The 27,963-nt window shown below is 45.9% G+C and overlaps 1 protein-coding gene across 4 annotated transcripts; it reads left to right on the forward strand.

The window, feature by feature from the left end:
• The first annotated feature begins 270 nt into the window (after positions 1 to 270).
• LOC138921830 (6-phosphofructo-2-kinase/fructose-2,6-bisphosphatase 1-like) lies at positions 271 to 27,950 on the forward strand. 4 transcript variants are annotated; one of them, XM_070257333.1, is made up of 13 exons: positions 271 to 433; positions 3,848 to 3,941; positions 5,168 to 5,234; positions 6,142 to 6,216; positions 6,996 to 7,052; positions 9,062 to 9,183; positions 13,278 to 13,485; positions 16,323 to 16,469; positions 20,322 to 20,426; positions 23,530 to 23,659; positions 26,327 to 26,389; positions 27,252 to 27,316; positions 27,633 to 27,950. In XM_070257333.1, the coding sequence occupies exons 2-13, from the start codon at positions 3,919 to 3,921 to the stop codon at positions 27,690 to 27,692; spliced, it is 1,122 nt and encodes a 373-aa protein (XP_070113434.1). In that variant the 5' UTR covers positions 271 to 433; positions 3,848 to 3,918; the 3' UTR covers positions 27,693 to 27,950. The 4 variants fall into 4 exon arrangements, with proteins under 4 accessions (XP_070113434.1, XP_070113432.1, XP_070113433.1 ...); XM_070257331.1 differs by having other exon boundaries at positions 413 to 433; positions 3,832 to 3,941; XM_070257332.1 differs by lacking the exon at positions 271 to 433 and adding an exon at positions 1,609 to 3,609 and having other exon boundaries at positions 3,832 to 3,941.
• Positions 27,951 to 27,963: the final 13 nt, after the last annotated feature.

The raw sequence follows: 27,963 nt of genomic DNA on the forward strand, positions 1-27,963 counted from the left end.
CTAGGTTCGCATGATTTTGGTGTGCTGCACACTCTGGCCACCTCAATTGCACAAACGACCAATGCTCCCAAAGCAGTAGAACATCTGGGCCCCACCCCTGGCCCACTCTAACTGCATCACATCTTGGTCCAACCCTTCCCCCAACATCAGCCCCCTCCCTCCGCTCTGCAGTACCTCTTCGCACCGCCCCTTCCCCAACATCGCCCACTTCTTCCTGGCAGTACAACCACGCACCGCCCCTTCCCGATACGCCCCTTCCCTCTGCTCTGCAGTACTTCTCTGCACTTCCTCTTGCCTTAATACGCCCCCTCCCTCTGCTCTGAAGTACCGTCCTTGCACCACCGCTTCCTCAACACCGCTCCCCGACTTCCATGTCTGCGAGTGACCGGTCCCGCCCTTTCTGCACCGTGGATACCCCACCCACAAATAAACGGTATTACGCTTTTGTGTATTCCTTGTTCCTGAACCCTACCTGGTGCTGTCCCTTCTTTTTTTAAACTAGAATCAACTGGGTCTTAGCCCTTCTTTTCTCCGCTCTGAGCTGGGACATTACAGCTGTTCAAAAGGTATTCTGCCCCTTCCTTTCTTCGGGTGCTGATCCCTGCTTTCTGTGGTCCAAACCAAGTCCTGACCCCTTTTTCCAGCCTAACGGAGTCCTGCCATCGCCTCTCTACCTCTCGAGCTCTGTCCTACTCCTTTCTTTCTAGTGCCTGAATTTTTCACTCTCTTCTTTCTGGGGTCCCACCAGGTCGACATCCCTCCTTTCTGCGGCCCCAACTGAGTCCAGTTCTCTCCCGCTTGTGCTCTGAAGGGGATTCTGCCCCCTCCTTTCTCCCCAACGAACCAGGTCCAGGCACCTCTAAACCCGACCACTTCCATATAGTTAACTCCCGAAACCCTAACAGGTTTTCTTCAAACCCTAGGGGCATGTGGAGTCAAGCACGTTGAAGCCCCAGTCCAGAGACCCCCACAGGGTATTCTCTACAGCTGGATACCTGAGTTCACCTCGTCCTCCCAAGTCCAGAAAGCTTCCACTCTCTCCAAACCTCTCCTTAGATCTGAGCCTGTCCGCTCCCCCTCCATGGCCAGAAGTGGTCCTGCCTCCTTTCCGCCTCCAGAGGGGTCTCCCTCCCAGCTTGTCAACCTCCTCCCCAGCTCCCTCCTTCCAACTTTCCATTCTCCTCAATGTGGTCTTTTTTCTGCTTACTACCCCTTATGCAGCTATCATTCCCTTCTATTCTCCATTTGATTTCTCAATTCCCCCACCCTGTATCCCCGTTTCTATTTGATTCCTCTGTTTCTCCTAGGAGGACTGTGCTTCTCTGAGCTCCCAAGCCAGCTCTCCCTACTGCCCCCCACCCCATGCCAACACTAATTACATAGTGTGTTGTTGCAGTGTATGTCTGGGTCTCTCTCCCCAGGAGCTGATCTGGGGGCAGGGGACTGGGTCACGTTCATTTCTGTCTCTCCAGTATGATCAGATCAAGACATTTAGAGGCTCTAAACACTAAAAGATAGGGTGCCCCCACATCATACATAATTCAGAATAAAAACAGCAAATGTAAGAAAGTCTACCACAGGTTTTTGTTTATCCCCTGATGACTATATTGATGCTTTTGAAGAATATCAACTTATCTGAAAAATTTTATTGGGCCCATGTTTCTCTTTTACTGGTGCACTGAGCAAGTACTTAGACTCTGTCTTGTGAAATGGAGCACTGCTCCCCAGTGCAGAAAACAGTTCTCCTTGGGCACTGATTTATGTAGTCGCTTGTTAACGATTTGTTGAGCACACAGCCGTGCCAAGGCCGTTGCTGGATGATGGACAAAGAAAGACAAGTAAGATAGGATGCCTGTCCTCCAAGAAAACTCACAGCCATTCTTAAGTTCTAAGACACCCATGAAGGAGGAACTAGTACTATCATCATTTCACAGTTGATGAAATTAATGCCCAAGAGGTGAAGTGCCTTGTTGAAAGGCACGTGGCCAGTAAGTGATGGAACAGGATATAAACCCACATCCGGTTGATTCCAAAGCCTGACACTCACTGTGACAGGTCTGATTCTCGGCTCTACTGATGGGAAGAGAAAAGAGCCCCACAATGGCCCTGTACTCTCCATTTCTCCGTTCTCTTCCCCTCCTTTCTCTTGCCCATCCCAACACCCTATCTCTCTTCCCCCTCCCCTCCTTCTCTCCAAGGCTTCTCTTCTCTTTCTCTCATTTCTTCTTTCCTTTCATGTACTTTCTCTTTCTCTAATTCACTGGTGAAGAGTTTCCCAATGGTTTCCCATGTGCCACAATCCATGCTAGGCATTGGACATGCAAAAATGGGTGAGTTCACACCCTGTCCTTGAAGAGTTCTCCATCTGGCTGGGATGCATAATACATGTTACCTAAGAGTCCCAGAACAGGGTGCTGAGAGGGCTCATGGGGGAAATCACCAACTGGAAGGGAGTGAAAGCTTCCAGATAGAGTATGTTTGAGCCGGGTCCTGCGGGAGGAGTAGAACATTGGCAGAAGAGAGGAGAGGGAACAGTTCTCATGGAGGACTGCCGGCTCTGAGGAGCCTTTGCTGAGTGTAGGGGCACATGGGACAGGGGTGGATGGGTCTCTGCTCTGATGAGTCTGCTTCCCATCTGCTCCACTCCAGTCCCTTCTCACAGAGGCCCTCAGAGTCATATTTCAAAGCACAAAGCTGACCATACCTACAGCCTCCAAGTTTACATTTAAACAGCCTGCAGGTTTAAATCCAAGCTCCATTGCCTGTCATTCAAGGCCCTCCACAACCAGCCCCTGCCAGTCCCCCAGGCCTCAGTCACAATGGATGACTCATCATCCCCCAAACATGTTCTGCCTTCTGCCAACGTCATACCTTTGCTCAAGCTGGTCCTCTGCATGGGGTGTCTTTGTTCCCCACGTCCATGCCTCTCTCATGACTGTGAAAGGCCCGCCTTCCTAAAAGGACTGGTTCAAGTGCTACTTTCTCCAAGAAACCACCTCAGATCACCCCAAGTTTAATTAGTCTTTCCTTCCTCTTTACTCCTTTGCATGGCTCTGTCAGAGCACTTAACAAACTGGGTTGGAGCTCTCTGTTTACTGGTTTACTCTCAGTCCTACCTCCTGGATTATGAGCTCCTTGGGGCCCCATCACGCAGATTTGGTTCATCTCTGACACCCCAGAGCATGTGTCCTGCTTCACAGAGGTGACATCAGAAAGTATTTATTGGATGAATAAATGAATTATTACATTGCCTCTTCAGCTATTATCCAGTTTCTTTTCCTTTCCTTGCCTCCTCTCTAGCTTTTCACAATTATAAATGAGAAAGTATAGCCTAGAGAGGGCCATAAATTTAGATTCTCTGTCATGATATGGAAAAATGTAATAATGTTGAACTAGGATTCAGAAGGCTCAATCTAGTTCTGTCGCCAGCTCACTCACTGACCCTTGGTGATTGATTTTACTCCTTTCATCTCAGTTTATCTTTCTAATGCAATAGGGCATTAAAACAGCTTGAGTTTTTGATAAAATAGAATAGTGGAAAGACTACCAGCTTTGGAATCAAGCAGACCTGAGTTTGAATCCCAGCTCCCCGCTTCTTAACTGAGAAAGGTATGTCCTCTATCTGAATTTCAGTTTTCTCGTTTGTAAGATAGGAATGGTGATTCCTACTCTATAGGGTTGTTGTAAGGACTAAATGAGCTGGTAGTCATAATTTGAAGCTTTATAAGCATATTATATAGCTACAAATTATACCTTCTTCTACCTCTGAGATCCCTCGCAAGTACATTTTTTTTTTTTTTGCCACTGGGATCTTCCCAACCTCTTCACCAGGGCTCCCTGCTTTCAGTGTTTAATTTAGGCCAGTATCGACGAGAAGCAGTGAGCTACAAGAACTACGAATTCTTTCTCCCAGACAACATGGAGGCCCTACTTATCAGGAAGTAAGTACTTAACATTTTAGGGACCTGTGCTGCATCCTGGCTGAGGGAGGACTTTGTTCAGATGATGGGGGAGTGGAGCAGAACAACTTGGGTTAGCGAGGAATCCCTCTAGACTCTCAAAGGGTGGTTGAGACAGTCCTTTTACCATCCTACCCAAAACCTATTTCTGGTCATAACCGTCTCCTACTTAAGAAATCTAACAGCCCCCTACTTCTGACAGGAGAGTAGAAACTTCTCAGCCTAGCATTTGAGACAAGAATTTCAATAGCTAGGCCTGCCCCAGTCTCATTCATTCAACCTCAGGGTCTCTCTCCTCTATAAGACTGAGCACTTCCAGAATAGAGCCTTGTCATTAGTGCCATCAAGTTGATTCCAACTCCTAGTGACCCTGTGTACAGCAGAGCAGAATCCTGCCCAGTCTTTTTGCATCGCTCCACTGCTGTTTGTAGGGTTTTCATGGCCAATTTTCTTGGAAGTAGGTAGCCAGGTCCTCCTTCTTAGTGTGTCTTAGTCTGGAAGCTCTGCTGAAACCTGTCCACCATGGATGACCTGCTGGTATTTGAAATACCTGTGGCATAGCTGTCACATTACAGCAACATACAGCCACCAGAGTATGACAACTGACATACTGGTCTGGTGTGGTTCCCTGACCAGGAAATGAACCCAGGCCGTACTGGTGAGAGCACCAAATCTTAACCAGTAAACCACTGTGGCTAGCTAGAATAGAGCCTGGGTCTCATTTATTGAACCACGCCTTCATAATAGAATCCAGCAAAGAATAATCACTAAATAGATTTTTGCGGAAAGCATAAATACATTGCTACCATCATACTTGTGCTTGCACTGTTATCCATGCCAAGAATGCCTTCTACTTCAGAGACCATATACTCAGGTTCTACCTGGGATCAAGAACCAGTTCAGCTTGAGCTCTATTACTTCAAGAGTTGGTGCCCTTGATATTATTGCTTCTATCATTAGTCCATGTTTCCTGGGTATGTGACTTTATACCTGCCCCTAAGATGTGCACAGAGAGCCACTTACAACTGTGTGACTGCTCTGTGCTTGTCATGGTGCCTAGAACATAGGACACCTTGTATAGATGTTCTATAGATAAATAATTTAATGTAGGACATCTGAGACATGGTGCAAAAGATAATGCAGAAAATTAGAAAGGAACCCATCTTGGGGATAGGGATTGTCTCTGTTTCTTTCTCCATCTTTTTCAGGCAGTGTGCCCTGGCAGCCCTGAAAGATGTCCATGACTATCTCAGCCATGAGGAAGGTCACGTTGCGGTAAAAAAATCTGCACTTTCCCTCAGGTTTCTACTGGGATGGAGAACAGTTAATATGTATTGAGCATTTACTATATTCCATACATTATTCTAAGTACTTTGCAATATTAATTTAATTCCTTCTCCTCCATGAGACAGGTATTGTTATCATATACCATTTTATAGCCCAGAAGTATGGCACACAGAGAGATTAAATAGTTTTCCAAAGTGGTACAGTGTGTATGTGGCAGGGCCAGAACTGGAATCCAGGTTGTATAGCTCCATAATCTACATTCTTAACCACCATGTTCTACCACTCCACTCCTAAGAATTTGGCAGGACTACACTAGAATTTAAAACTACGGTACAAACATTTTTGAGTTCTATAGATTTACCTAAACATCTAGTCAATTGACTCTCATAGACCCTTGGGATAGGATTTACAAATTCTAAAAGGGGAAGAGATCCTCAAATATGCAAATGGTCCCATTTAATGTGCTGAAGATAGGGCATTGTTTCCTGTTCTTGAAGAGCTCCAAAGTGATAAGGAAGGAAGAAGCCTCACCTAGGAGCTGAGAAAAGCAGTTCTAGCCCTGCTCTGTTAGCAACTCTCAGTGACCCTGGTTAAGGCAAGTCTTTCTTCTAAATCTCAACTACTTCACCTGTAAAATGACCCTAATAAAACCCCACAATTTTCCTCTTGCCTTATTATACCTACAGAGTCTGCTACATTTCTGGAAAGACAGTAAGGGCTCAGTGAGTGCTTGAGAAATTGACATAAGCCAATTCCAAATCTTTGCTATCCTTCAAGACCCTGTTCAACTTCTATCCCCTCCTGGAACTCCTCCACTTAGCACAGGGATAGTAAAAGAGTAGGCTTTCTATCAGCACCAGATTCAGAGTAAACCAATATCATCATCTGCTTTTAGGTTTTTGATGCCACCAACACTACCAGAGAACGTCGGTCACTGATTCTGCAGTTTGCTAAAGAACATGGTTACAAGGTACAGGGACATTTCCACTCTTTATTGCTTTTGTTTTATTTATTTATTTTTTATTGAGGTAACATTGGTTTATAACACGATATAAATGTCAGGTGTACATCATTATATTTCAACGTCTGCGCAGACTACATCATGTTTACCAAACCCAGAAACTAATTACAATCTGTCACCACACACATGTGCCGTTTTACTCCTTTAGCCCTCCCTCTTCCCCTTTCCTCTCTTGTAGCCACCAATCTAATCTCTATATCTATGTGTTTGCTTGTTGTTGTTGTTGCTGTTTTTATCTTCCACTTGTGATACTCTCACTCTTATCTAGAGTCTACTTATCGAGGGCAAACCCCAAAGAAAAGCAAATCAGGGGATGCCGAGATGCCAAATCAGTTACCCCAGGCTCGACATTTTAATTTGGTTGTATGGCTTTCCAGGTCACAGAAGCAGCAAAACTTCTAGAACAGGAAAAGAGAGGTGCCACATTAGGCAACAAAAGATGATTTATGACAGGTTGACACTGGGGAGGTGGGGCTGAGGAAAGAGGGGAGAGAATCACCACATAAGAACTGAAAACAAGTGAAAACACAAAACAACAATCTGGGGCCATTCAATGTAGAGCCAATATGCCTCATAAAACTCAGAATCCTGAAACACCGCTGTATGAAATTATGCTGTCAGAGATGCCTCTAGGGATGACTGAGAGCCATAGAGAAGGGGTCAAGCTGTGTTTGCCTCCTACCAAACAGAATTCCCTGCTGGAAATCTCTCTTCTGTTTCTCTTGTAGGTCTTTTTCATTGAGTCCATCTGTAATGACCCTGGCATCATTGCAGAAAACATCAGGGTAAGGAGCACCAGTTACCTTTCCTCCATACTTTGCCTCAGACTCAGACCATGCCTAAAAAGACATATATTAGGCTAAAGGAGGTATTCTTCCCCAAGCTTCTCCTTGCACTTCCTGTAGGAAGCATTCCCTGACCATCCTGGCATATAATGATCCTAAGAAATTAAATGAAGCCAATATAGAGAGAGTGCTTAATATGCACCAGGTACCAAGCTTGATTCTCACTGATTTTTCACAACAAACCTGTATGTTAGGTATCATTTCAGTCTTGGAGAGAGGAAACTGAGGTTCCAAGAGGAGAAGTGAGTTGTCAAGGGTTAATATAGCCGGAAAGAGGTAGACCTAAGACTGGACCTCAGGCTTAGCTGTCTGCCTGGAAAGCTCTTTATTCTGCCTCACAATTTGTATCAGAACTATCACTGCTCTTGTATTCTAGGCATGTGATCTAGAAGTAGATCACTCACCACATTTTATTGTTCCCTATTTCATCAAATTACTGGAGCTCAGGCACAGAAGAGACCTTAAAGGTCACCTCCTTCAACTCTCCATCAGATACTTGAAATCTCAGCTAAATATTTGTCTGCATTTTCTCTTCATACCTCCAGTGACAAGAGGCTTATTGCCTTCATCAAATGCAGCTCAATCAAGCTGAAATCCGTCCCCCTGAAGTTTCTGCTCATTGGTCCTCTTTTTTGCCTCTTGGGGCTTAGCACATGTCTAATCTCTCTCTTTCCTCCTCATCCATCCTTCTATCTATCCATTTATTGATTTGACAAAGATAGAATCTGTACACCTGGGCTGGGTATTAGAGACATAGAAACAGATAGAGAGTCCTCTTTTGAGCTCACAGTCTAGTAAGAGAGAGCGATAAGTTTATAGACATAACTCTGTGAGGTCAGCGCTGAGACAAGGGGAAAAAGGAGGCTGTGGGTGCATAGTATTGAGGACCTAACCTTGCATAGGAGGGGTAGGGGTGTATCAGGGAAGGCTTCTCAATGAAGGTAATAGCTGATCTGCACCTTGAAGAAGGCATAGGAATTCAGCAGGTGAAGAATTGGAAATAAGGGAATAGCATATACTAAGTTTGGCATCTCCAGAGAACTATAAGTAGCTAAGGTTGGCTAAAGCAAAGTGGAGGAATAGGGGAGCAATGGGAGATGAGGATAAAGAAATCATTTGGGGACCAATCATGAAAAACCATGAGTCACTCACTAAAATAGTTCATACTTTGTCCTAAAAAATATGAGGAAATTATGAAGGATTTTAAGCAAAAGAATGCCATGGTCAGATATGCATGCTAGAAATATCCTTCTGGCTGATTGTATGGGGAATATATAAGAAGTAACAAGACTGTATACAAAGTAATCAGTCACAAAGCTATAGCGAACATCCAGGCAAGAGAGAATGGAAGCCAACTGAGAGATATTTAGGAGATAGAGTGGAGAAGATTTGGCACCTGCTGAGAGGTGGGAGATGATAGAAAGAGACACATCTAGGATGACTCCCAGATTTATTTTAGGCTCAGGTGACTGAGTGGATGATAATACCATTCACTGAGATGCAGAATGTAGACGGAGAAGGTATATGTTGGGGAATTAGAAGATGTCAGTCCTTTAGCAATCTAAAGCCAAGATGCCATGTTCTCCCTGTAAACACTTGATACATGTAAGCCATTATGACCCCTGGCCAAGATCTCCTGATCCTCTTCTTTAATCATTTTTCACATCACAATTTCTAGTCCTCTTATAAATGTTCCTCTTAAACAGTGTATGCTCTACAACTGAATATAATATAATAGACTTTGTTTGACCACATACAGATAAGGAATAAGGAGTCACACAGTCCAGATTCTCTTCACTTAACTGATTTCGTAAACTTGGGCAAGACCCTTTCTCCAAGTCGCATCTTTATTATGAAGGATATTGTACTCAATGATCTCTAAGGGCTCTTCCCAAGGGCACTGTCAGAGTGTTTGTCTCCCATGGTCCCCCTGTCTTTACTTCTCCCAGCAAGTGAAACTCGGCAGCCCTGATTACATAGACTGTGACCGGGAAAAAGTTCTGGAAGATTTTCTGAAGAGAATTGAGTGCTATAAGGTCAACTACCAACCCTTGGATGATGAACTGGACAGGTAAGAGCCCAAAACCCCAAAGTCCAGGTCTGGATTCTTAGCCCTGTTTTGATGTCCTGTAGGACCTCGGGAAATGTCCTTCCTCTCTCGGCCTCAACTTCTCTATCTGTAACATCTGTGAGCTGGACTTGATGATCTGTCTTCAAGGACCCTTCCCAGCTCTAATTATCCATGAGGTGGTGATTCCTTGATGTGTAAGGTGTTTACGAGAGGATTGAGGTAGTGCTTTCCTGAGCAATATGGACAGATCAGGACCCTGATCTCTGGGAACAAATGCCTCCTTCCTGTGGTTGTTGCTATTATTTTCCCAAAAGTATTCTTCACACATGTATGACACTTCAGTTTCCAAACATGTTCATCTTCTTTGTTTCATTGAATGCCCTCAGCACCCCTGTGAAGGAGGCCAAAGTAAGTCTTATGATCATATATTTTCAAGAAGAGGAAATTGAGTCTTAGAGAGATGAAACCACTTGTCCAAGCTCCCACCACAAGTCAAGGTTAGAGCTAGGATTTTAACCACATATTCTGTCTCCTAGTGATGTCTCCTTTCACAATGCCCAGGCATCTCTTCAATCAATAAGTATACGGAGTTTTTGGGCTGTGATGTACACAGTGGGTGCAAAATAAGGGCAAGAGAGGTGGGTTCTTTCCTCAGGTAGCTTCCATAATGCCTTGACATAGGGGAAGACATATGAAAAATATGAAACTTTCATTCATAATACAAGCTAAAGCTTAAAGAGGTGTTAGCTGGCACTACAGGGAAGATGTGAGTTTTAGACATAGGGTGTTCCCAGAACCCCACTTTCTTTAAAAATGGGTTGTGATGAGAAGAGATCCTGGTCACTCAGACCCTTTGGGTCCCAAGTGAGAAATATAAGACCTCAAGTAGTCATTACCACCCAAAGAAGTCTAAAGAACATTCTTCCAGCTTTGTCCAACTGAAGTCCTAAGAGGTGAGAATTGTCACTGCCTCACACCTTAGATGGGGAAACAGACCTAGAGCAGGGAAAGGGCTTACCTGAGGCCACGCAAGTCAGTAGCAGAATTCAAACCCTTATTTTCAAACTTCCAGCCTGCTTCTCCCCCTCCCACATCCCTATATCATAAAAAGTGTCATATGAGGCTTAGACACTCAGTGCAAAAGGGGCAGGACTTTACATACAATTGTGAAGATTGTTCACTGTGCAATGACAACCATGTGAAGGGTACACTAATTTTTCTCATCAAAGCATGTGTTCTGGAGTAAGACTGTGTCTACCTTGAGGAAAGTGTAACTTTTTCAAATTTCCACAAAGGCACCATATGGACTAGCCATATATGGTGAAAGAAGTTTGAAGGAGGGAAGCTGAAGTAAAAGAACAGCATTGAGAAAGCCCCCAGCCTTCAGTCTAGACTCCTGCAGGTGCTCAATTAGTGTTTGATGAATCAATTTGGCCCTGAAGACAACTGATTCTGAAGGTTGGCTTTATTTAATCACTTTTTCATCAACAGACGTTAACAGTCCATACATCGGGGCCCAGCCCTAAGCTGTGCCCTAGGAACCCAAACAGGCAAGGGCTGTCCTGCTCTGATAGAATACTCACTTGGTTGAGGAAGACAGTGAGTATGCAGTTGATCATAATTGTGGGGATGGTAAACCAAGTGGGCTGGAGGAACACAGAGGAGGGAACCCAGCCCAGCTTGGAGGAAGAGGTCTGGAAGAGCAGATTTACCCAGTAGGTAGACTAGACATGTGTTCAGTGTACCAGCAAGTAGAGGCTACCAAAAATAAGAAGAAAATAATCTTGGAAGCTTTTAATATTTTGTATTTCAAAAACAGGATTAAGAAGTCAAAATTTAAAAAAATAAAATCATGGGGCCGGCCCTGTGGCCGAGTGGTTAAGTTCATGCACTCCGCTTTGGCGGCCCAGGGTTTCACTGGTTTGGATCCTGGACATGGACATGGCACCGCTTGTTGGGCCATGCTGTGGCAGCATCCCACATGCCACAACTAGAGGGGCCCACAACTAAAAATACACAACTATGTATCAGGGGGCTTTGGGGAGAAAAAAGGAAAAATAAAATCTTAAAAAAAAAATAAAATCAGAACCTGGTAAAACCTCCTCATATTATAATATAGTTTATAATTTTTATTTTGAATTCCACTTGGTGGGGGGCGGGCATTAGCTACTATAATACTGGTGGCACAAAACACCTCTAAATGACTTCATATGATTCTGGGCTCAAAGAAGACTTCCTAGAGAGAGTGAATGTACTGCCTCTTGAAGGATGGATGCATAGGAGCTCAACTTTGGAAATCAGACAAGGAACGTCTTTTCAAGCAAAGAGAACAGCACTTTGTAATGGCCTAGTTAAATTTGAATAAAAGTAGAAGAGTACAGAGAATATTCCAGCAAAAGCATGAAGGCTAGAACGAAACAGAGAAGTTATGAGCATAGGCATGGGACAGTAAGACGAGGCCAAGTGGGTCAGTGTGTGAAGACACCTAGAATGTCAGACTAAACTGAGGAATTTGGAAGTTCTCCTAGAGCCACCCAGGACCTAGTGTCAGGAACAGACAGTAACCAGGAAACAAGGCTACCTCAGATATTTTCTACCCCTAGGGTCTGAGAATCCTACACAAGATGGTTGGAGAGGATGACCTTAGGCAAATCACTTCCTCTCACTGTTTCAGTTTTCTCACCTGTAAAAGAGAGAGAATGATCTCTGCTTCCTAGGATAGTTATGAGGATTCATGTACTTTAAAGTCCCCACTTGTCGCCATCTGCACAAATAATGCTCAGCAAGTGCAAGTGCCGTATGGGAACCATTAGACATGGATGACAGGGCTGGGAATGATAAGTATGGTGCAGATAGAAAGGCTTTCTCTAGTAAGGGCAGAGGAGAGGCTTTCTGAAACCAAACCCATCAACCACTGCCTTACCTGCCTTGGGTTAGTGCAGCTGTTTCCATTCACTTGGTTTTGTTACTGTGCACCCAGGGTTGCTGATGTGTCACCCCATCGCCCCAGACTTCCCCTCCTCTTCCCAGGGATTACCCTGATCTCCCTACAATCCAACAACTAAAGGATTAATGCCTGACATAGCAGGACCTCGGAAGTCTTGCTCCATGGTTCTAGTCTTCTGATTAGTCAGTGTCCCCCATTCCCAGCTCCTTTGCAGACGTGTTGTTGAATAAGTTTGATTATCACTCTGTGTATAGTTATTAGTTCATGATAGAGCACAGAATTGAGGGGATAACATAGAGGCTTGAAGCAAGAACCACAAGTTCCCCAATGATGCTGTGGACCACCTCTGTATCCCCATACCCCTGTACTTGGCACATCTTAGATTGAGTGACTATTTGCGGAGTGGGTGTTGAGCATTGATAATGTGTTTCTAAGTATATGTTTTTGACTGGTCTAAGAGCTCCCAAAGGGCAGATGCTGAGTTCCCACCCAAAGCACAATACTTAGAATAGAGAAGCATGTATTTTTTGACTGCATGGCAGATAGGGAAAGAACCTAACCCACTCTCCTTTCTGAGTGAGAAGAGAGACGTACAAACACAAGCGCACACAATCTGGTAGCTGCCTGTGGAGTGTCAAGCACAATATATCATAGCAGAGGCTCAAAGAACACAGGGGTAGGCTTGAGATTTGAAAGGGTGAGGAAGTGGACAAGTCAGAAGCTGCCAGTGAGATGTTGGAGGAAGCCAGGGACACAGAGGATTACTGCTTCTCTGAGTATGTCAGGAGTGTGAACCACAAAGGAGAGAACCCCTGATGCCTGGAGTGTCATAAGTGAAGATGAAAAGACAGTCTGGCTCAAGCTGAGATTGAGCAATGGAGAGAGAGGGAGACGGTAGCAGGCAGTGAGCTCCTCAGGGTGGCCAGGAACCAAGTCTCTAGAACTTCTTTTAGGTTTTAGAAGGTTCTCTAGTCTTCTAGGTATCTAGAACAGAGAAAGCCCTGGTATCTTGTTAGAGGGAAGGTAGGTGAGGGCTGGACTGTGGAGGAGGTTTGAAAGCAGGGGGTGTGGTTGGGGCATTCTCTTGGGATTAGCCTCTCCACCTTTAGCCCCTGAGCTGCCCTTGCTCCTGCTTGGGCCGGCCCAGCCACCTATCCTACATCAAGATCTTCGACGTGGGCACACGCTACATGGTGAATCGAGTGCAGGACCACATCCAGAGTCGCACAGTCTACTATCTCATGAACATCCACGTCACACCCCGCTCCATCTACCTATGCCGGCACGGTGAGAGTGAACTCAACCTCAGAGGCCGCATTGGAGGTGACTCTGGCCTCTCAGCTCGAGGCAAGCAGGTAGGGAGGGTCCCATGTACCCAGAGGTGTTGGTGGAGCTGGCCCAGGTGGGCCGCAGTTGGCTGGGTGGCCACTGCATGGGCCCTGCGGATGGGGGGACTCACCAAAAGGGTAAGAGCAGGTTCTGGTCACGCCTGCTCTTCCACCCCATCAGCCACTCAGTCTTAGCCTGTCCTTGAATGGCTCCCGTGTGCCAACAGCATCTCCAAGTCTGATAACTTGGTCCTGGCACTCCAGGCCTGCCCAGATCTGGCTGCCCCTTCAGCTGCATTATAGTGAGCACCCTTCGCCCGTGCCTGACTGGTCCCCTCATCTTTCTCACAACTCTGTGCCTTTGCTTGCGCAGTTTCCCGCACCTAGGCTGGCATCCTCTGTCAGCTGGTGGGCAACACTTGCACAGACAGCTGCCCTGAGGCGCCCCACCCTTGAATCCACCGTTTCCTCCCTTACTCAGGGCTGATGCTACACCCCCCAACCCCGACTGCAGGTCATCATGGTGTCAGCACTCGTCCCCCAGCAGTTGCAGCTTCTTTCCTGCCCCCCTCCCCACACCTTTCAGGGGCCCAGCTCCTCCTGCTCCACGGTCTGGTCCAGGAAGCCTTCCCCTGTCCTCTCCTGCCCTCCCAGGCAGGTCATCATACCCTGGGCTCCATCTCTCCCAGTTCTGGTCCCTCTCTGACTCTATGGCATGGGTCTCTTCTCTTCAGCCAAACATAGTAACCTGCACATTGTGGGTCCTGGCTAAACAAAGGGACACATTTTCCCCTGTGTTTGGCCCTGTGCCTGGGCTTGTTAGTACAGGTATTGTTCTTTCTGGGAGGATGGCTTGCAGTGAGACAAGTGGGAAATGGGGTGCAGGTGGGAAGGAGCACCCTCATTTATTGGACATCTGTGCACAGTCATGGCACCATCTGCTTCCACATGTGTGCCTCATTTAATCTTCACAATAGCTCTGAGGGGTGGGTATTACCGTCACCAATTTATGGATGGGGAAGCTGAGGCCAAGACAGGAGGAGAGGGTGGCCCCAGGTCACACAGCCGGTAAAGGACAGAGCCAGGACTGAAAACCAGGCCTTCTTGATGCCCCTCAGCATCCCCCACTGCGGAGGTGGTGGAGTTCCAGGCAAGGCAGCCCGCTGGAAGGCCCGGTTCTTGTGGCTCCCTTTCTGTTACCTTCAGACTGGCAGCCTACTCTCGGGGTGGACTCTGACCTCTGACTTCCACTTCTCTTGCTCCTCAGAGCAGGGTCAGAGGCCGCTGGAGGTGTGACCCCCTCCCCATGGCACCACCTGCAGCCAGGGGTCTCCCCGTTGGGGCTGGTCACAGCCCTGCCCGCACAGCTCAGTGGCCAGTTTGAAAATGTGGCCATCTCCACATGGCAGGCCTCCCTTGCACACAAATGTGCACATTTACACACTCATGCCTGGCCCCAACCTTCACACTCATGAGCACAGTGCAACACGCATGGTTTACAAAGCACTTTCCCACCGACTGTAACCCACAGTCAATCAAAATAGCTCTCACCTACTTTGTGCCAGGGAGCACTCTGAGTGCTCTCCATCCGCTATCTAATGTGACATTCACAGAGACCAGGCTGGGTGAGCTAATGCTGTTTGCATCTTACAGGCAGGAGATGGGGCCAGAGAGGGGCAAGGGCTTGTCCCGGGATACACAGGGACCATGTAAAGGAGCTGGGGCAGTTTAACCCCTCTTGCCTACCTCTTAGTCAAGGGCTCCTTCCACCAGAGCACTTGCGCTCATCATAACTGGTGCTCACACTGACTGCTGACTCATAATCCATAATTAGAATGTGTGTATGAAATGTCTGTGTTTGTACATAAAATAGTGTGCCTGTATCTACACATTTGTGCAGATATTCCTCACACACCATCTGTGGTAAATAACATGGCTCTATGTAGAAGAAGAGCAAATCACTTGCTCATCCTCCAGCCTTTTCTGGCTCCTCTTAGCACTGTCATTGTTTCCCTCACTGGGCTGGCTGTGTCTTGAGAACAGGCCACCTCGGTATCCAGCATATGACCATACACACTCTGTACATTTTTGAATGCCCTTAGAACCTGGGTACCAGGACCCCTGCTCAAGCAATGAGAATTCATAGGGTCAAAGAGAAATGTCCCCCAAATCCCACCCCCTCACTTCTAGATCACACTCTCAATACTCAGAACCCTAGGGTTCCCTGCCCTTGTGACCTGGAGTCTGCTTCCAGTGTCTCTATGGGCTTATCCCCAGAGTCTGTCCACCTGAGAGCAGGCCACATCACAGGGGTTCACCCCTAGAAGAAAGGGTGGCCAAGAGGTCACTGTTTGTGGATCATGGGGCTCTGTAGAGATATGGTATGGACAGAACTTAGTCATGTGATTACATTATCCACAACCATGTACTCAAGGCACCTCGGAGTGCAGGATGGGGCAGAAAAGGGAAGAGAATGGAGGTGGACTATGGGTGGAGTGCCTCCGTTTGTACTCTTGTCCCAAGCTCCATAATGTTAGAGGTGGGCTGTTTGAATGAATGAATAACCAAATAAGAGGTTCAGTGAGCAAGCAATAATACACACACACACACACACACACACACACACACACAGGGGCAAACATATACACATATAAACACACATACTCTTTTCTATTACCTTGATCTTTAGTCAGATGGGCAAGAGTATGACTTTTCATAAATTGGAAACATTTAAACCCTGCACTCTTGTTTGTTCATCATCGTTCCACCATTTGTAGCAGATCTGAGCTTGTTCTCATGGCCACCCTGTCTTGTTTTATCTCTCTTTCTCCCCTCCTCTCCTCCTTTGCACTCCTACTCTCCAGTATGCCTATGCCCTGGCCAATTTCATTCAGTCCCAGGGCATCAGCTCTCTGAAGGTGTGGACCAGCCACATGAAGAGGACTATCCAGACAGCTGAGGCCTTGGGTGTCCCCTATGAGCAGTGGAAGGCCCTGAATGAGATTGATGCGGTGAGATGGAGGGGGATGGATTTCCTGGTGGGTGGTGGGACTTGACCCTGGGCTTGTTGTCTTGCTTGCCTCTGCTCTGGTTCCTATGGGGAACCTAATCAATTCAACAAACATTTCTCAACAACCAGCTCTGTACCAGATACTATTCTGTGGCTTTGGGATCTAGTGAAGGCCAGAACAGACAAGGTCTCTGCCCTCATGGAACCCAAAGGCAGACAGTAAATGAGACATTGCATCTCATGTGACAAAGTGTTGTGATGGGGAAAGTACAAGGGACTATAGAGGCTCAGAAGGTGAGGGTGCTCCTGGCAAGACTTTGTGGTGGGAGATTTATCTGGAAAGTTTTCTGGATGAAGCTGGAGATTAGATAAGAAGCAGGCAAAATGGACTTGAAGTGAGGGAATAAATTTAGTTCCAAGAACAGGGAAAAGCTCATACGAAGGCCCAGAGGTAACAAGAGAGCATGGCATGTTCAGGGAACTGAGGCAAGAGTAGCAGACAGGCTGAGACAGTGATTGTGAGGTCTAGAGAAAAGGGAGATGAGGTTGGAAAGGAAGGCAGCTCATAGGACTTTATAGTTCATGTTGAAGGATTTGGATGCTGCCTTAAAAATCAGAAGCCACTGGGGCTGGCCCCATGGCTGAGTGGTTAAGTTTGCATGCTCCGCTTCGGCGGCCCAGGGTTTCGCTGCTTTGGATCCTGGGCACAGACATGGCACTGCTCGTCTGGCCACTTTGAGGCGGTGTCCCACATGCTACAATTAGAAGGACCCACAACTAAAATATACAACTAAGTACTGGGGGGGACTTGGGGAGAAAAAGCAGAAAAAAAAAAAGATTGGCAACAGTTGTTAGCTCAGGTGCCAATCTTAAAAAAAAAATCAGAAGCCACTGATGTGGTCTAAGTTAAGAAGGAGTGGCCTGAATGTGATTGACATTTATTTTTTAAAGATTTAAAGTGGGACACTGCTTGATGAGTGGTGCTAGGTCCGCGCCCAGGATCCAAACCGGCAAAACACTGGGCCACCAAAGCAGAGCACACGAACTTAACCACTTGGCCACGGGCCCGCCCCCCCCACACACTTTTTTTTAAAAAAGACCATTCTGGCCATGTGTGAAGACTAGGTGGGAAGAGGGTCATAATGGGCATGTAGACCAGTGTGGAGATGGCTGCCTTAGTCCAAGCAGGATGTGAGGGTGTGATGGACCAGAGCAGTAACATTGGAGATGGAACAAAGAAGGACTTGGAGAATATTTCATCTGTCCCTCATGACATGGTGGTCTCTTTTCAGGATCAGGTTTTCCCATGAGTTCTTTGAGAAGGCATTGTTTCCTCTCCACTGTCTCATCTGCACTATAGGTACGCTGACATCAGTAGCAGCCCACAGGTTGTGATTGTTAGACTCCAAAGTAAAAGCTTCACCACAGGTGTAGATAACTTGCGTATAGGTAGGTTAACTTGCTTGCTAGATATACTTCTATAAATACAGAGAAGTATGTGTGTGTGTACATACATACATATGTACTTAACTACCTTTTTAGAAAAGGGATATACAGCATTGTTCTACATGTCACATATATATTTCCTATAAAATACATGCAAGCAAATATGTAAACTCTTCATCATAAGAGTTCAGTTACTGTTTTTTTCTGGCCCACATGTGGTTTAAACATTTATTGGTTACCTACTTTGTTCAGGCTCTGGGGTGGTGCTAGAGATGGAGATTGGTTCCCGTCTTCAGTGAATTTTCAGGCTAACCAGCATAAAGGAATACAAAACAGCGTGTGCGACACAGGCTCTGATAGGCTAGACTGTGCACACACAGATGTTGATGCAGGGCATCTGACACAGCCATGATCTGCCAGAAGGAAATGATGCCTAGCTGAAGCCTAAGGGTTGAGGAACAGTGAGCCAGGTAGAGAGGATCAGAAATGGTATGTCAGGCTGAGAGGGCAGCATAAGCAAAGAGAGTATTGTATGTTTGTAGAACTGCTAAGGTTGTAGCAGTGGACATGGAGAGGGAGGAAAAAGGAATCAATTTGAGAGAAATTTAGGAGGTGGAATCTCAGGAATCAGCTATGAGGGGGTAGATGAGGAAGAAGCAAGAATTTAGAGTGATGCCTAAGTTTCTGGTTTATTTTTCATGATCAATAATATACTAATAATTAGGTCCATTGACTAAGTCTTTAAAAGGTGCCTTGTACATCCTGTACTAGTTTGTTCTACATATATTATCTCTAATATTAAAAACACTCTTATGAGGTAGTTTGTAATTTTGTGAGGTAGTTGTGATTCTCCTCATTTTGCAGATGAGGAAAATAAAATTCAAAGAAGTTAGGCAATTTGCCTTAAGTCAGTAAGGAGTCAGTAGCCATTTCCACAGACAACAGGCCCCCAGAATGCCTCAGAATAGAAAGTCAAAGCCAATCTGGAAAGAACTTATGTATCCAGTAGGATGCACTTTCTCCCATGGGCAGCGTCAGTTGGAGATGTTTGACACTGCAGAGCTGTTTTGGGGCTGGGGCAATGGTGAACCTCACCCCTAAGGGAAGCCTGGTAGATGGCTCAAAAGACAACAACCAGAGCCTGCTGCTCCCCGTAAAGGAACGTCTAATTGGAATCCACACAACCAGAAGGAAGTTGTATAAACACAACATCACATCTCATCCCTGCCAGCAGCCACCTCACTTATGGGGATTTCTCAGTGGACATGGGAAGCTCTCATGTCCTCCCGAGGAACTCATTCTCTGAGCCCTCAATTCCTTCTTTAGGTGAAAAGAGTGTAGCTCACAAAGGCCCACTCTGAAACCGTTAGGAATTTACTAATTCTTGCCTTCTGAGATGTTTGTGGATACCTGTTTCTTTATCTGCCAGGGGTCCTGGAGCAAAGCAGGGGCAGAAGGGTTGGAAAATGATATAAAATGGGACAGCACTGCCGAGGATGTGCACACACATATGCACTTGCATACACAGTCACAGACACCCACTACAAGTATGCTTACACTCGCAGACTTCATGGACACATGGACCCACTAGTCAGACACAGGCTCCCTCTCAAACACATCTACCAATCACATCCACATGATACACACATACACACTTACAGACAGACAGACCAGAGATACATAAGGACACACTCACCATAGACACACATGCAGTTTTTGCATATATCTACATCACATGGACACAGAGAGGAATACCACGGACATGCATGCAGACACATAGCCCTAAGCATATTACCACAAATTCACACAGACCTCAGACATAGGCACACAGATACTCACATATACACTAGAGACATAGTCAGGAATATGCACACCCACAGATAGACATGCCACAGACACACTGAGACCCACATGGAGAGACAAACCACAGAGATACCCGCATGGGCACATCCTCAGATGCTCAGACACCCTGTACACACACACTCACACAAACACACTACATATGCCTAGACAAATACACAAATACAAGGCACAGATCTTTAAACATACCATAGGTACACATCTTATGATGTGTACCCACATACATGCAAACACAGTCACAAACCCTTAAACCCACATATTTATAAAAATACTTATATGTACAATGTACATCTACAAACCTATTGGGATAATCATAGAGAAACACCACAGATACCCACTATACATTCAGCTTGAACACGCCTGTACACATTCACTCACTCTCACATACACACAGTCACACGCTTCATGCACACAAACACATACAGACTCAGACAACAGGCATAAACCTAGGGCTGTGTTCACAGGAAACCAGGTGCTCATGTGCTACTGTTCCACAATCATTGGCCTCAGAACTATGATAACTTTTGTTCCCAAATGATTTTCTCAGGGTGTCTGTGAGGAAATGACCTATGAAGAAATTCAGGAACACTATCCTGAAGAATTTGCACTACGAGACCAAGATAAATATCGCTACCGCTATCCCAAGGGAGAGGTAAGGTTTGGAGGGGTGGCCCGCCTCCTAAGACTCCTCCCCAGTATCTCCATTCCAATCTCCAGGATTCCATAGTTTCCTAGACAGCTTTAGAAACAGGGTAAAGCATATTTTGCAGCAGCTGCCATCCCACAAGGAACATGATTATCTGGCCCTTGGCTGTCTCAGATTCATGGCTATAAGCAACAGATTCCTCTTTTTTTAAAAGATGCATACTTGCATGCTTGTTTCCTTTGTTTCCGGAAGGGCTTACTTTATTCTAGACTTTGTCTCTGGTATCCTCTCACTAAAGGCACTTAAAATAGTTCAACATACTCAAATTTCCTGATGTTTTATTTCCAAATTGTCTAAAGCTCCAGCCTCTCTGGGCAGTACGTTGGAGTTCCAAGCCTCAATGACTAATAGTTTAACCAACTTCTTCGCCACCACATGAACAAGGCCATCAGTTCCCTATCCCCATATGAAGTGAAGCCTCATTGCTTTCAACCCAACCTCTATTTAGTCAGTTCCACATTTTAGAGTATTTATTAGTCACGCTCCATTTCTGATACAAATTCCTGGGAATAATTGACAGAAAAGCAGGACATCAAGGAAGATAAAACAACAGCTATCTTGTGTTACAAAGCACTTTCACATTTTTGTCTTCATCCTCAGAATGACATTATAAAGTCAGTCTGAATTTGCTTTCATTTTCCTTTGTATATTTTGAGGCTATGTTATTAGAGAGATACAAATTTAAAGCAATTATATCTTCTTAGTGAATTGTATATTTTGTTATTACGTAGTGAGCAAACCTCTTTTCCCCTAATACTGCTTTTGCCCAAACGTGTACTTTTTCTTATATTAATATAGCTATACAAGATTTCTTCTGGTTAGTATTTGCCTAGTTCATCTTTATCTGCCCATTTACATTCAACTGCTCTGTGTATTTTTGTTTTGTGTCTCTTGTAAACAGCCTATAGTTGGCTTTTGTTGTTTTCAATACAAACTGAAAATATATGTCCTTTGAATGGGTAAACTTGATATATTTATTGTAATTGCTGATTTATTTGAGCTTATTTCTTTTCTCTTGTTTTGAGCTCTCTATGCCTAATTTCTTTTTCTCTTTTCCTTCCTTCTTTATAATTTATAGAGTTTGACATCTATATTTGAGCTATATACTCTGTTTCTTTTTTAGAGGTTACTCTTAACATTTTAATATGCATGATTAACAAAATCTAAAATCAATATCTCTACCCTCACCCTAAAACAATTTAAGAACTTTAAAACTCTGGTCATTTTCCCCTTACATGTTGATTGTTGTTTTATATTTTAGTTCAACCTTGTGTTTTAATCCCCAAATACATTTTTATTGCTATTATTAAACTTATTATTGTATACACTCAGTGTTTATTTAGATTTAACCATATCTTTGCCAATTCCTTTGATCATTCTTTCTCCTTGTATCTCAGGTTTTCCTTCTGAGTTCAATTTCCATCTTCCTTTACAAGTTTCTTTAGTGAGGATCTGTTGGTAGTAAACTCACCTTTCTTTTTGTCTAAAAATTTCTTGAGGGGGCTCAGTCCTAGATGATACTTGGCTTGGTATAAAACTCTAGGTTGACAGTTTTTTCTCTCAGCACTTTGAAGATATTACCCCCACTGTCTTCTGGCTTCTAATGTGGCTAAGTCTCCTGTCTAATTGCTGTTTCTTTTCTCTCTGACTGATTTTAAGGTCTTTGTATCTTTATTGCTTTTAAGGTCCACTCTGATACGTCTAAATATTAATTTCATTTCATTTGTCTTGACTGGGATTAGCTGGGTTTCCTGAATCTGAGGATTGGGACTCTTCATCAATTTTACAAAACTCTGAGACATTATATCTTTATTCTTCTCTCACATTCTGTCTGTTATCTTCTTCTGGAAATACAATTGGATGTGTTTTAATCCTGTCTCTATCCTTTATGTCTCCTAACTTCTTCTTATTTTCAATCTCTTTGCTGCATTCTGAGTAATTTCTTCGGCTCTATCTTCCAAATTGCTATTTCTTAAATTGTATCTAATCTGCTATTTATTCTGTCCATTGGGTTTTCAATTTTAATGAATATATTTTTTTGTTTCTAGAAAATTTTAGTTCTTTTTCAAATCTACATCATATATTTGATAGCATCTTGTCTCTTCATTACATTTTTTATTCCATGCTTTATTTCTTTAAAAATTTCAAATATGTTTATTTTATATTGTGGATCCTTTATTTTAAGTTTTTAGGATTCTCCTCTTGTTGTTTCTGCTTATTTTCACTCATGGTAGTTTATTTTCCTTGCATGTTATGTGAGCTTCAGTGTGGCAAAAATTTATCTGTGAGAATTCCATGTAGCCTGAGTTGAGAGAATTTCTATTTGCTTCTTCCAGACACTACTGGGAACTAATGACTTGAAATCAATTTTTATTAAACTCTCAGGCTTGTAGTTATACATTCTTACAGGAGGCTTTTCCTATTTTTTTTCCACCAAGAGTCAAGCAGAGACAGATACATGTTCTTATTATTTCCCTTTGCCTGTGGATATGCTTTTTTCTAACTTACACTTTTACTGATGATGTAACCCTTTGATGATCTCAGATTTATGTGAGACTCTCAGTCTCAACTCGCTACTTTGTACACACCTAAAGCCTTGTCTCCTGTCTCTATAAGGTTTCAAAAACTCAAGCCTCTTGGATACTGTGATTGGCAAATGTCCTCAGGGAAGTTGTGGCTTCTACATCCACAGATTACTCTTTTTTTCCAAGTTGTTCTCCATTTTGGAACCTTATATTTATAATGTTCCATTCATCTTCTTGAAAGGTCAGCAGTACAGACACTTATTTTATATACCTTTTCTAGGAATTTTTTTTAGTGGGAAGTTTTATTATTGCTGTTGTTATCTAGTCCACTATATTGATTGACCCCATTTAATAGATGAGAAACTAAGACCCAAAGAAGAAAGTGTGTTGCCCAAGGTCATACTTCTGAGTCAACAACTGAACTGGCGCCAGAATGAAATTTTCCTGATTCCCAGCCTAGAATTCTCCTCTGGGCAAATGTGCCTCATCTCCCTTTCTTACCCAAGCATTTCTCTCACTTTTAGTCCTATGAGGATCTGGTTCAGCGTCTGGAGCCAGTTATAATGGAGCTAGAACGGCAGGAAAATGTACTGGTGATCTGCCACCAGGCTGTCATGCGGTGCCTCCTGGCCTACTTCCTGGATAAGAGTTCAGGTACCACTCTCCTCTCTGTTCCTGTTGTGGGGCGCTGGATGTGATTTAAGATCTTGACACAAGCAATTGGTGGTCTATATCTTAGTAGCTGAGAGCACAGTATCTAGAACAAGGATTCCTGAGTTCCAGTTCTTGCTCTGTCACATACTAGCTTTGGGAAATTGCTTTAACCTCTCTGGCCTCAGTTTCCTCATCTGTAAAATGGGGAGAATAGTGCTAAAGTTTAAATTCAACATGTGTAAAGAGCTTAGAACAGTTCAGCACACATAGTATGGGCTATATAAGTGTTAGCCACTGTTATTAGTATTAGTATTTATTCTGAGCTAATGTTTACAAAGCCGACCTTAACAGTCTGCCTCAACCTGAAAAAGCTGAGCCAGTATTTCTCCGAAGCGTGCAGTCACCAGATGGTAATGGGACCTTTCATGGCCTCGTGATCCTAATTATAGATTTCTGTCTTTGCTGTAGGGATTATTTCCCCAAGATAGTGATGTTTCCATTTAAAATTTTTTAAATGGTAATTTCTTTTTGTAAAAAAATCTTGATGTAATTTACAGAGTATCTATATACTGACTACATATGCTGAACCACATACTAGGGCAGGTGGCCTGGCAAGGGACTGCTGTGTCACCTTGAGGTGCGAGAGTCCATTTCTGATGTGGACGCTGAAGCGTTGGCGTCTCCGGGAGACTGTGAGGGTGTGTGAGGACAGTGCGAAGTCATATGTGAAGGGGACAATGTCCTGCAGACTTGGATCTGTTGTACAATGCTGGTTTCAAAAAAGAAAAAAGAGCACTTGTAACATGGACTCATCCAGATTTGGGACCCAGGGAACTCGAGACCTTGACGTTGGACAAGTCATTCCCTCTGCCTGGTCCTGAGCCTCCTCACTGCGAAAAGGTGCTGGGGGTTGGGCTGGGGTCCTCGCTGCATTTCTGATACCGTCCGCGTCTCTACTGCACGATGCTGTCTTTCTTGAAACTGCGAGGTGGGCCCTGTAACCCCAACTGAGCAGATGAGGAAATGGAGGCTCTCAGAGGTGAAGCGACCTCCCCAAGGTCACGGGGCTCAGAGGGGCAGTGAGAGGCGTTGATCTCAGGTGCATTTCAGAGGCCCTCCCCTCTCAGACACACCTGGGCTGCGTGGGGGGCACATGCACCTCCCGTTTGCACACTGCTTTACCCACGTCTTACCCGCTTTCGTGCACAGGCCACTCCAGCTGCTCACAGCTGCCCGGGGAACAGGGCCAGGCAGGGCTGGGCATTTGCTCCTACTCCTGTTACTCGGGTGAGGAAACTGAGGCCCAGAGAGATGATGTGACTAAGAATACCGACCCACAGGGCCCCCTCCGAGTACATCTAGTCCAATCCTGTGCTGCGAGAGATGGGAGCACTGAGGGCCAGAGAGTAAAAGGCGGGGCCTAGGTCACTTGTCCAGGTGGTGGCAGAGCTGGGCCAGAGACCTCAGGCGAGTCGCTTCCCTTCTCTGAGTGTTCCATCACATGTGCAGTGAGCAGCAGTAACCCCCGCAGGGTATCGGTGAGGATGGAAGGAAACGGTGCACCAAGAGCGCCAGGCCCAGGACCTGACCACAATGATGACAAAGACGAGGAGGAGGAGCAGGAGGGATGCCCAGGATACCGCCAAACCTGATGTCTCAGGAGCCTGGGAGAGTGGTGGCAGGTCCTAAAAGCCTAGGATAAGCCTCAGGGGCAGCGAAGCCGTGAGGGGTGGGGTTCTGGCTCAATGAGGGGAGATGAGGAGCTGTAGGGGCAGACTGGGTGGGCAGGAGGGTGGGCTTCTGCAGAGAGGGGTGAGAGGTGGGTGTGTCGCCCCCACGACACCGTGAGGCCCTCGAAGGCAGTGGCAGCTGACTGCAGTGGGCAGAGCACACGTTTGACCTCAAAGGGTCCTGGGCTCAAGGACCAGCGCAGCCACTTTCTGGTTGTGTGGCTTACAACAAGGGTCTTGGAGCCTCAGTGTCCTTATCCATGGTACAGGCCTCTGATAGGGTGCCACTCATCCCAGAGCTGTCTGGCTAATAACAACTAGGCCGGTACAAGAAATTGTACGTGAATATTTAGAACCACTTTATGAATAATAGTCAATAACTAGAAACAAGTGAATCGAGGAATGCTTGTCCATCAACAAGCGTGAGAGGAGTCAGAGAGTGCAGGCCTGGGCTGGGGAGAAAGCTGTGGGAGCTGCAAGGTGCAGGCACACCTCATCCAAGGGCCCTGGCGCATAGTAGGGTCTCAGAAAACACTTGCTGAAACGCAGTGTGGGCCTTTGTGGTCGGGGAGCCTGTGGAAGGCCCGAGGCTGGGGGCGGGAGGGAGGCCTGCCTCGGTGTCACGTCTGCCCTGTGAGTGAGGAGGCAGGCCGCCTCCTAGGTGACCAGACTAACCCCCTGGGGCACCCACAGTCTGCCTGCATTCCCCAGGGCCCTCCTCCCTCCCTGCTCCCAAGGCCGCCTCTCTGCTCTCTTCCTCCCTGCCCACCTTGCTCTCAGCACTGCCCCCTGCAGAGTGCGGGGGAGTGGGCCCCTGGTGAGGAAGACCATGGGGAAGGAGAGATGGGCGGGGAGAGTGCTGCAAGCCTGGAGGCCTGGGGAGGTGGTGCTCTCCCCAGCACCCTGTCTCTGAAGGCGGCTTTCTCCTCCTTTCCAGATGAGCTGCCATATCTCAAGTGCCCTCTGCACACAGTGCTCAAACTCACACCTGTGGCTTATGGTGAGTGCCCCCTCCCCCATCTGGGGAAAGGAACATAGAGGCCATGAGCAAGCCTCCAGTGCCTACCATTTGCCCAGCAAAGACCTGGGGGAGTTTCTCTGGGTACGTAATTGGGTGTCCTGGTAGAGGTGGAACTGGTGGTAGTAAGATGAGAATGGGGAAGGACGAGGATGACCTCTAAATCTGAAGCCTGGCCCCAACTTTCTTTGTCTCTACTAGAGCACTGAGCATAGAGTGGCAAGCTCTAGGAGGAGAGATCCCCAAAGGGGACCAGAGGAATAAGTGTAGGTTGGGGCCAAATTGAAGGAAGGGCTCAAAGACCAGCCTGGGCAGTTCAGACTCTCTCTTGGGCCATTGGTTCCTCAGAACTCCCTTGTGTCCTTCCACACCTCTGGTGTCGCCATTGTCCTCTAAATAAAGTTTACCTGGAACTGATCACCCTAAGGCAGTGGCCCCAGGACTCTTCCACCACTTCAGCACCTAACATAGCCCAGAGGATCCACAGCCTCCATCATTATTATATAGATTAGTTTGCTATCTCACAGACCACAAGACTTGGGCGAGGCCCCAGAGATCATCTCTTCTCATCTCCTTCCCATTCCCAACTGAGCAACTGAGGCTCAGAGAACTCAGACTGTTAGGGACAGAGCTGGCAGAACACCCCCTTGGCTCCCCTGAGACCTGGTGTCTACCCCACACATCACGCAGCTGGTCTAAATTCCCCTCCCTACAGGGAAGTCACAATCTGCACACAGTGTGGAGGGGGGTGTGGGTGGTGATGGGTGAGGGAGGAAATGACACCTCAGGGAAGACCTGGGCTTACCTTGGGGGCTTATGGATGGATGCGTTGTTCATTTCAAAGGCTGCAAAGTGGAGTCCATTTACCTGAACGTGGAGGCTGTAAACACACACCGGGAGAAGCCTGAGGTAGGTGAGGGACTCCGTGACCTAAGCTGGCACATGGTAAAAGCACCCTTCCCCACAGAAAGGCCGCTCCAGTCCCATAGAGCTTGGGTGTTGTGCACCAATAGGTAGAATAATCAGCACCCAGAAATGTGGAACTGGAGCCCAGACCCAAGCAAGGCACCATAGAGGTGCAGGGCTAGAGTAACCCCTGTTGAAAAGGCCTCAGACTGATTCCCCCGAGACTTGCCTGAGAAGCCGAGAGGGCAAGAGGCAGGGGAAGGGCTGGGGATCCACATTACTGCCTCCTTCCTATTAATCCTGGGCTTTCTCCTCTCAGAATGTGGACATCACCCGAGAACCTGAGGAAGCCCTGGACACTGTCCCTGACCACTACTGAGGCCTTTCCAAGAGTTAAACTGCCTCTCCTCACTGTCTTCTACCTTTAGGAGCTCCTATCCTTGCTCTTCTCCTACCCTGAGAAGACTCTAGACTTGGCCTCACTGGAAGAGCCCTGCTTCCAGTGAAGGGGCCCTCAGCAGCTCCAAAACAGGTTTCAATTTTTAGCTATAATCAAGGAGTGCAGTCTAGCTCTATATGAAAATTTTTCTTTCTTAATTCCTATTCTCTGATCAATAAAGACTTCTCTTACTGCCTACTTACTGATTCCT

This window comes from Equus caballus, chromosome X, assembly GCF_041296265.1.
Source record: "Equus caballus isolate H_3958 breed thoroughbred chromosome X, TB-T2T, whole genome shotgun sequence".
Classification (NCBI taxonomy): Eukaryota; Metazoa; Chordata; class Mammalia; order Perissodactyla; family Equidae; genus Equus; species Equus caballus.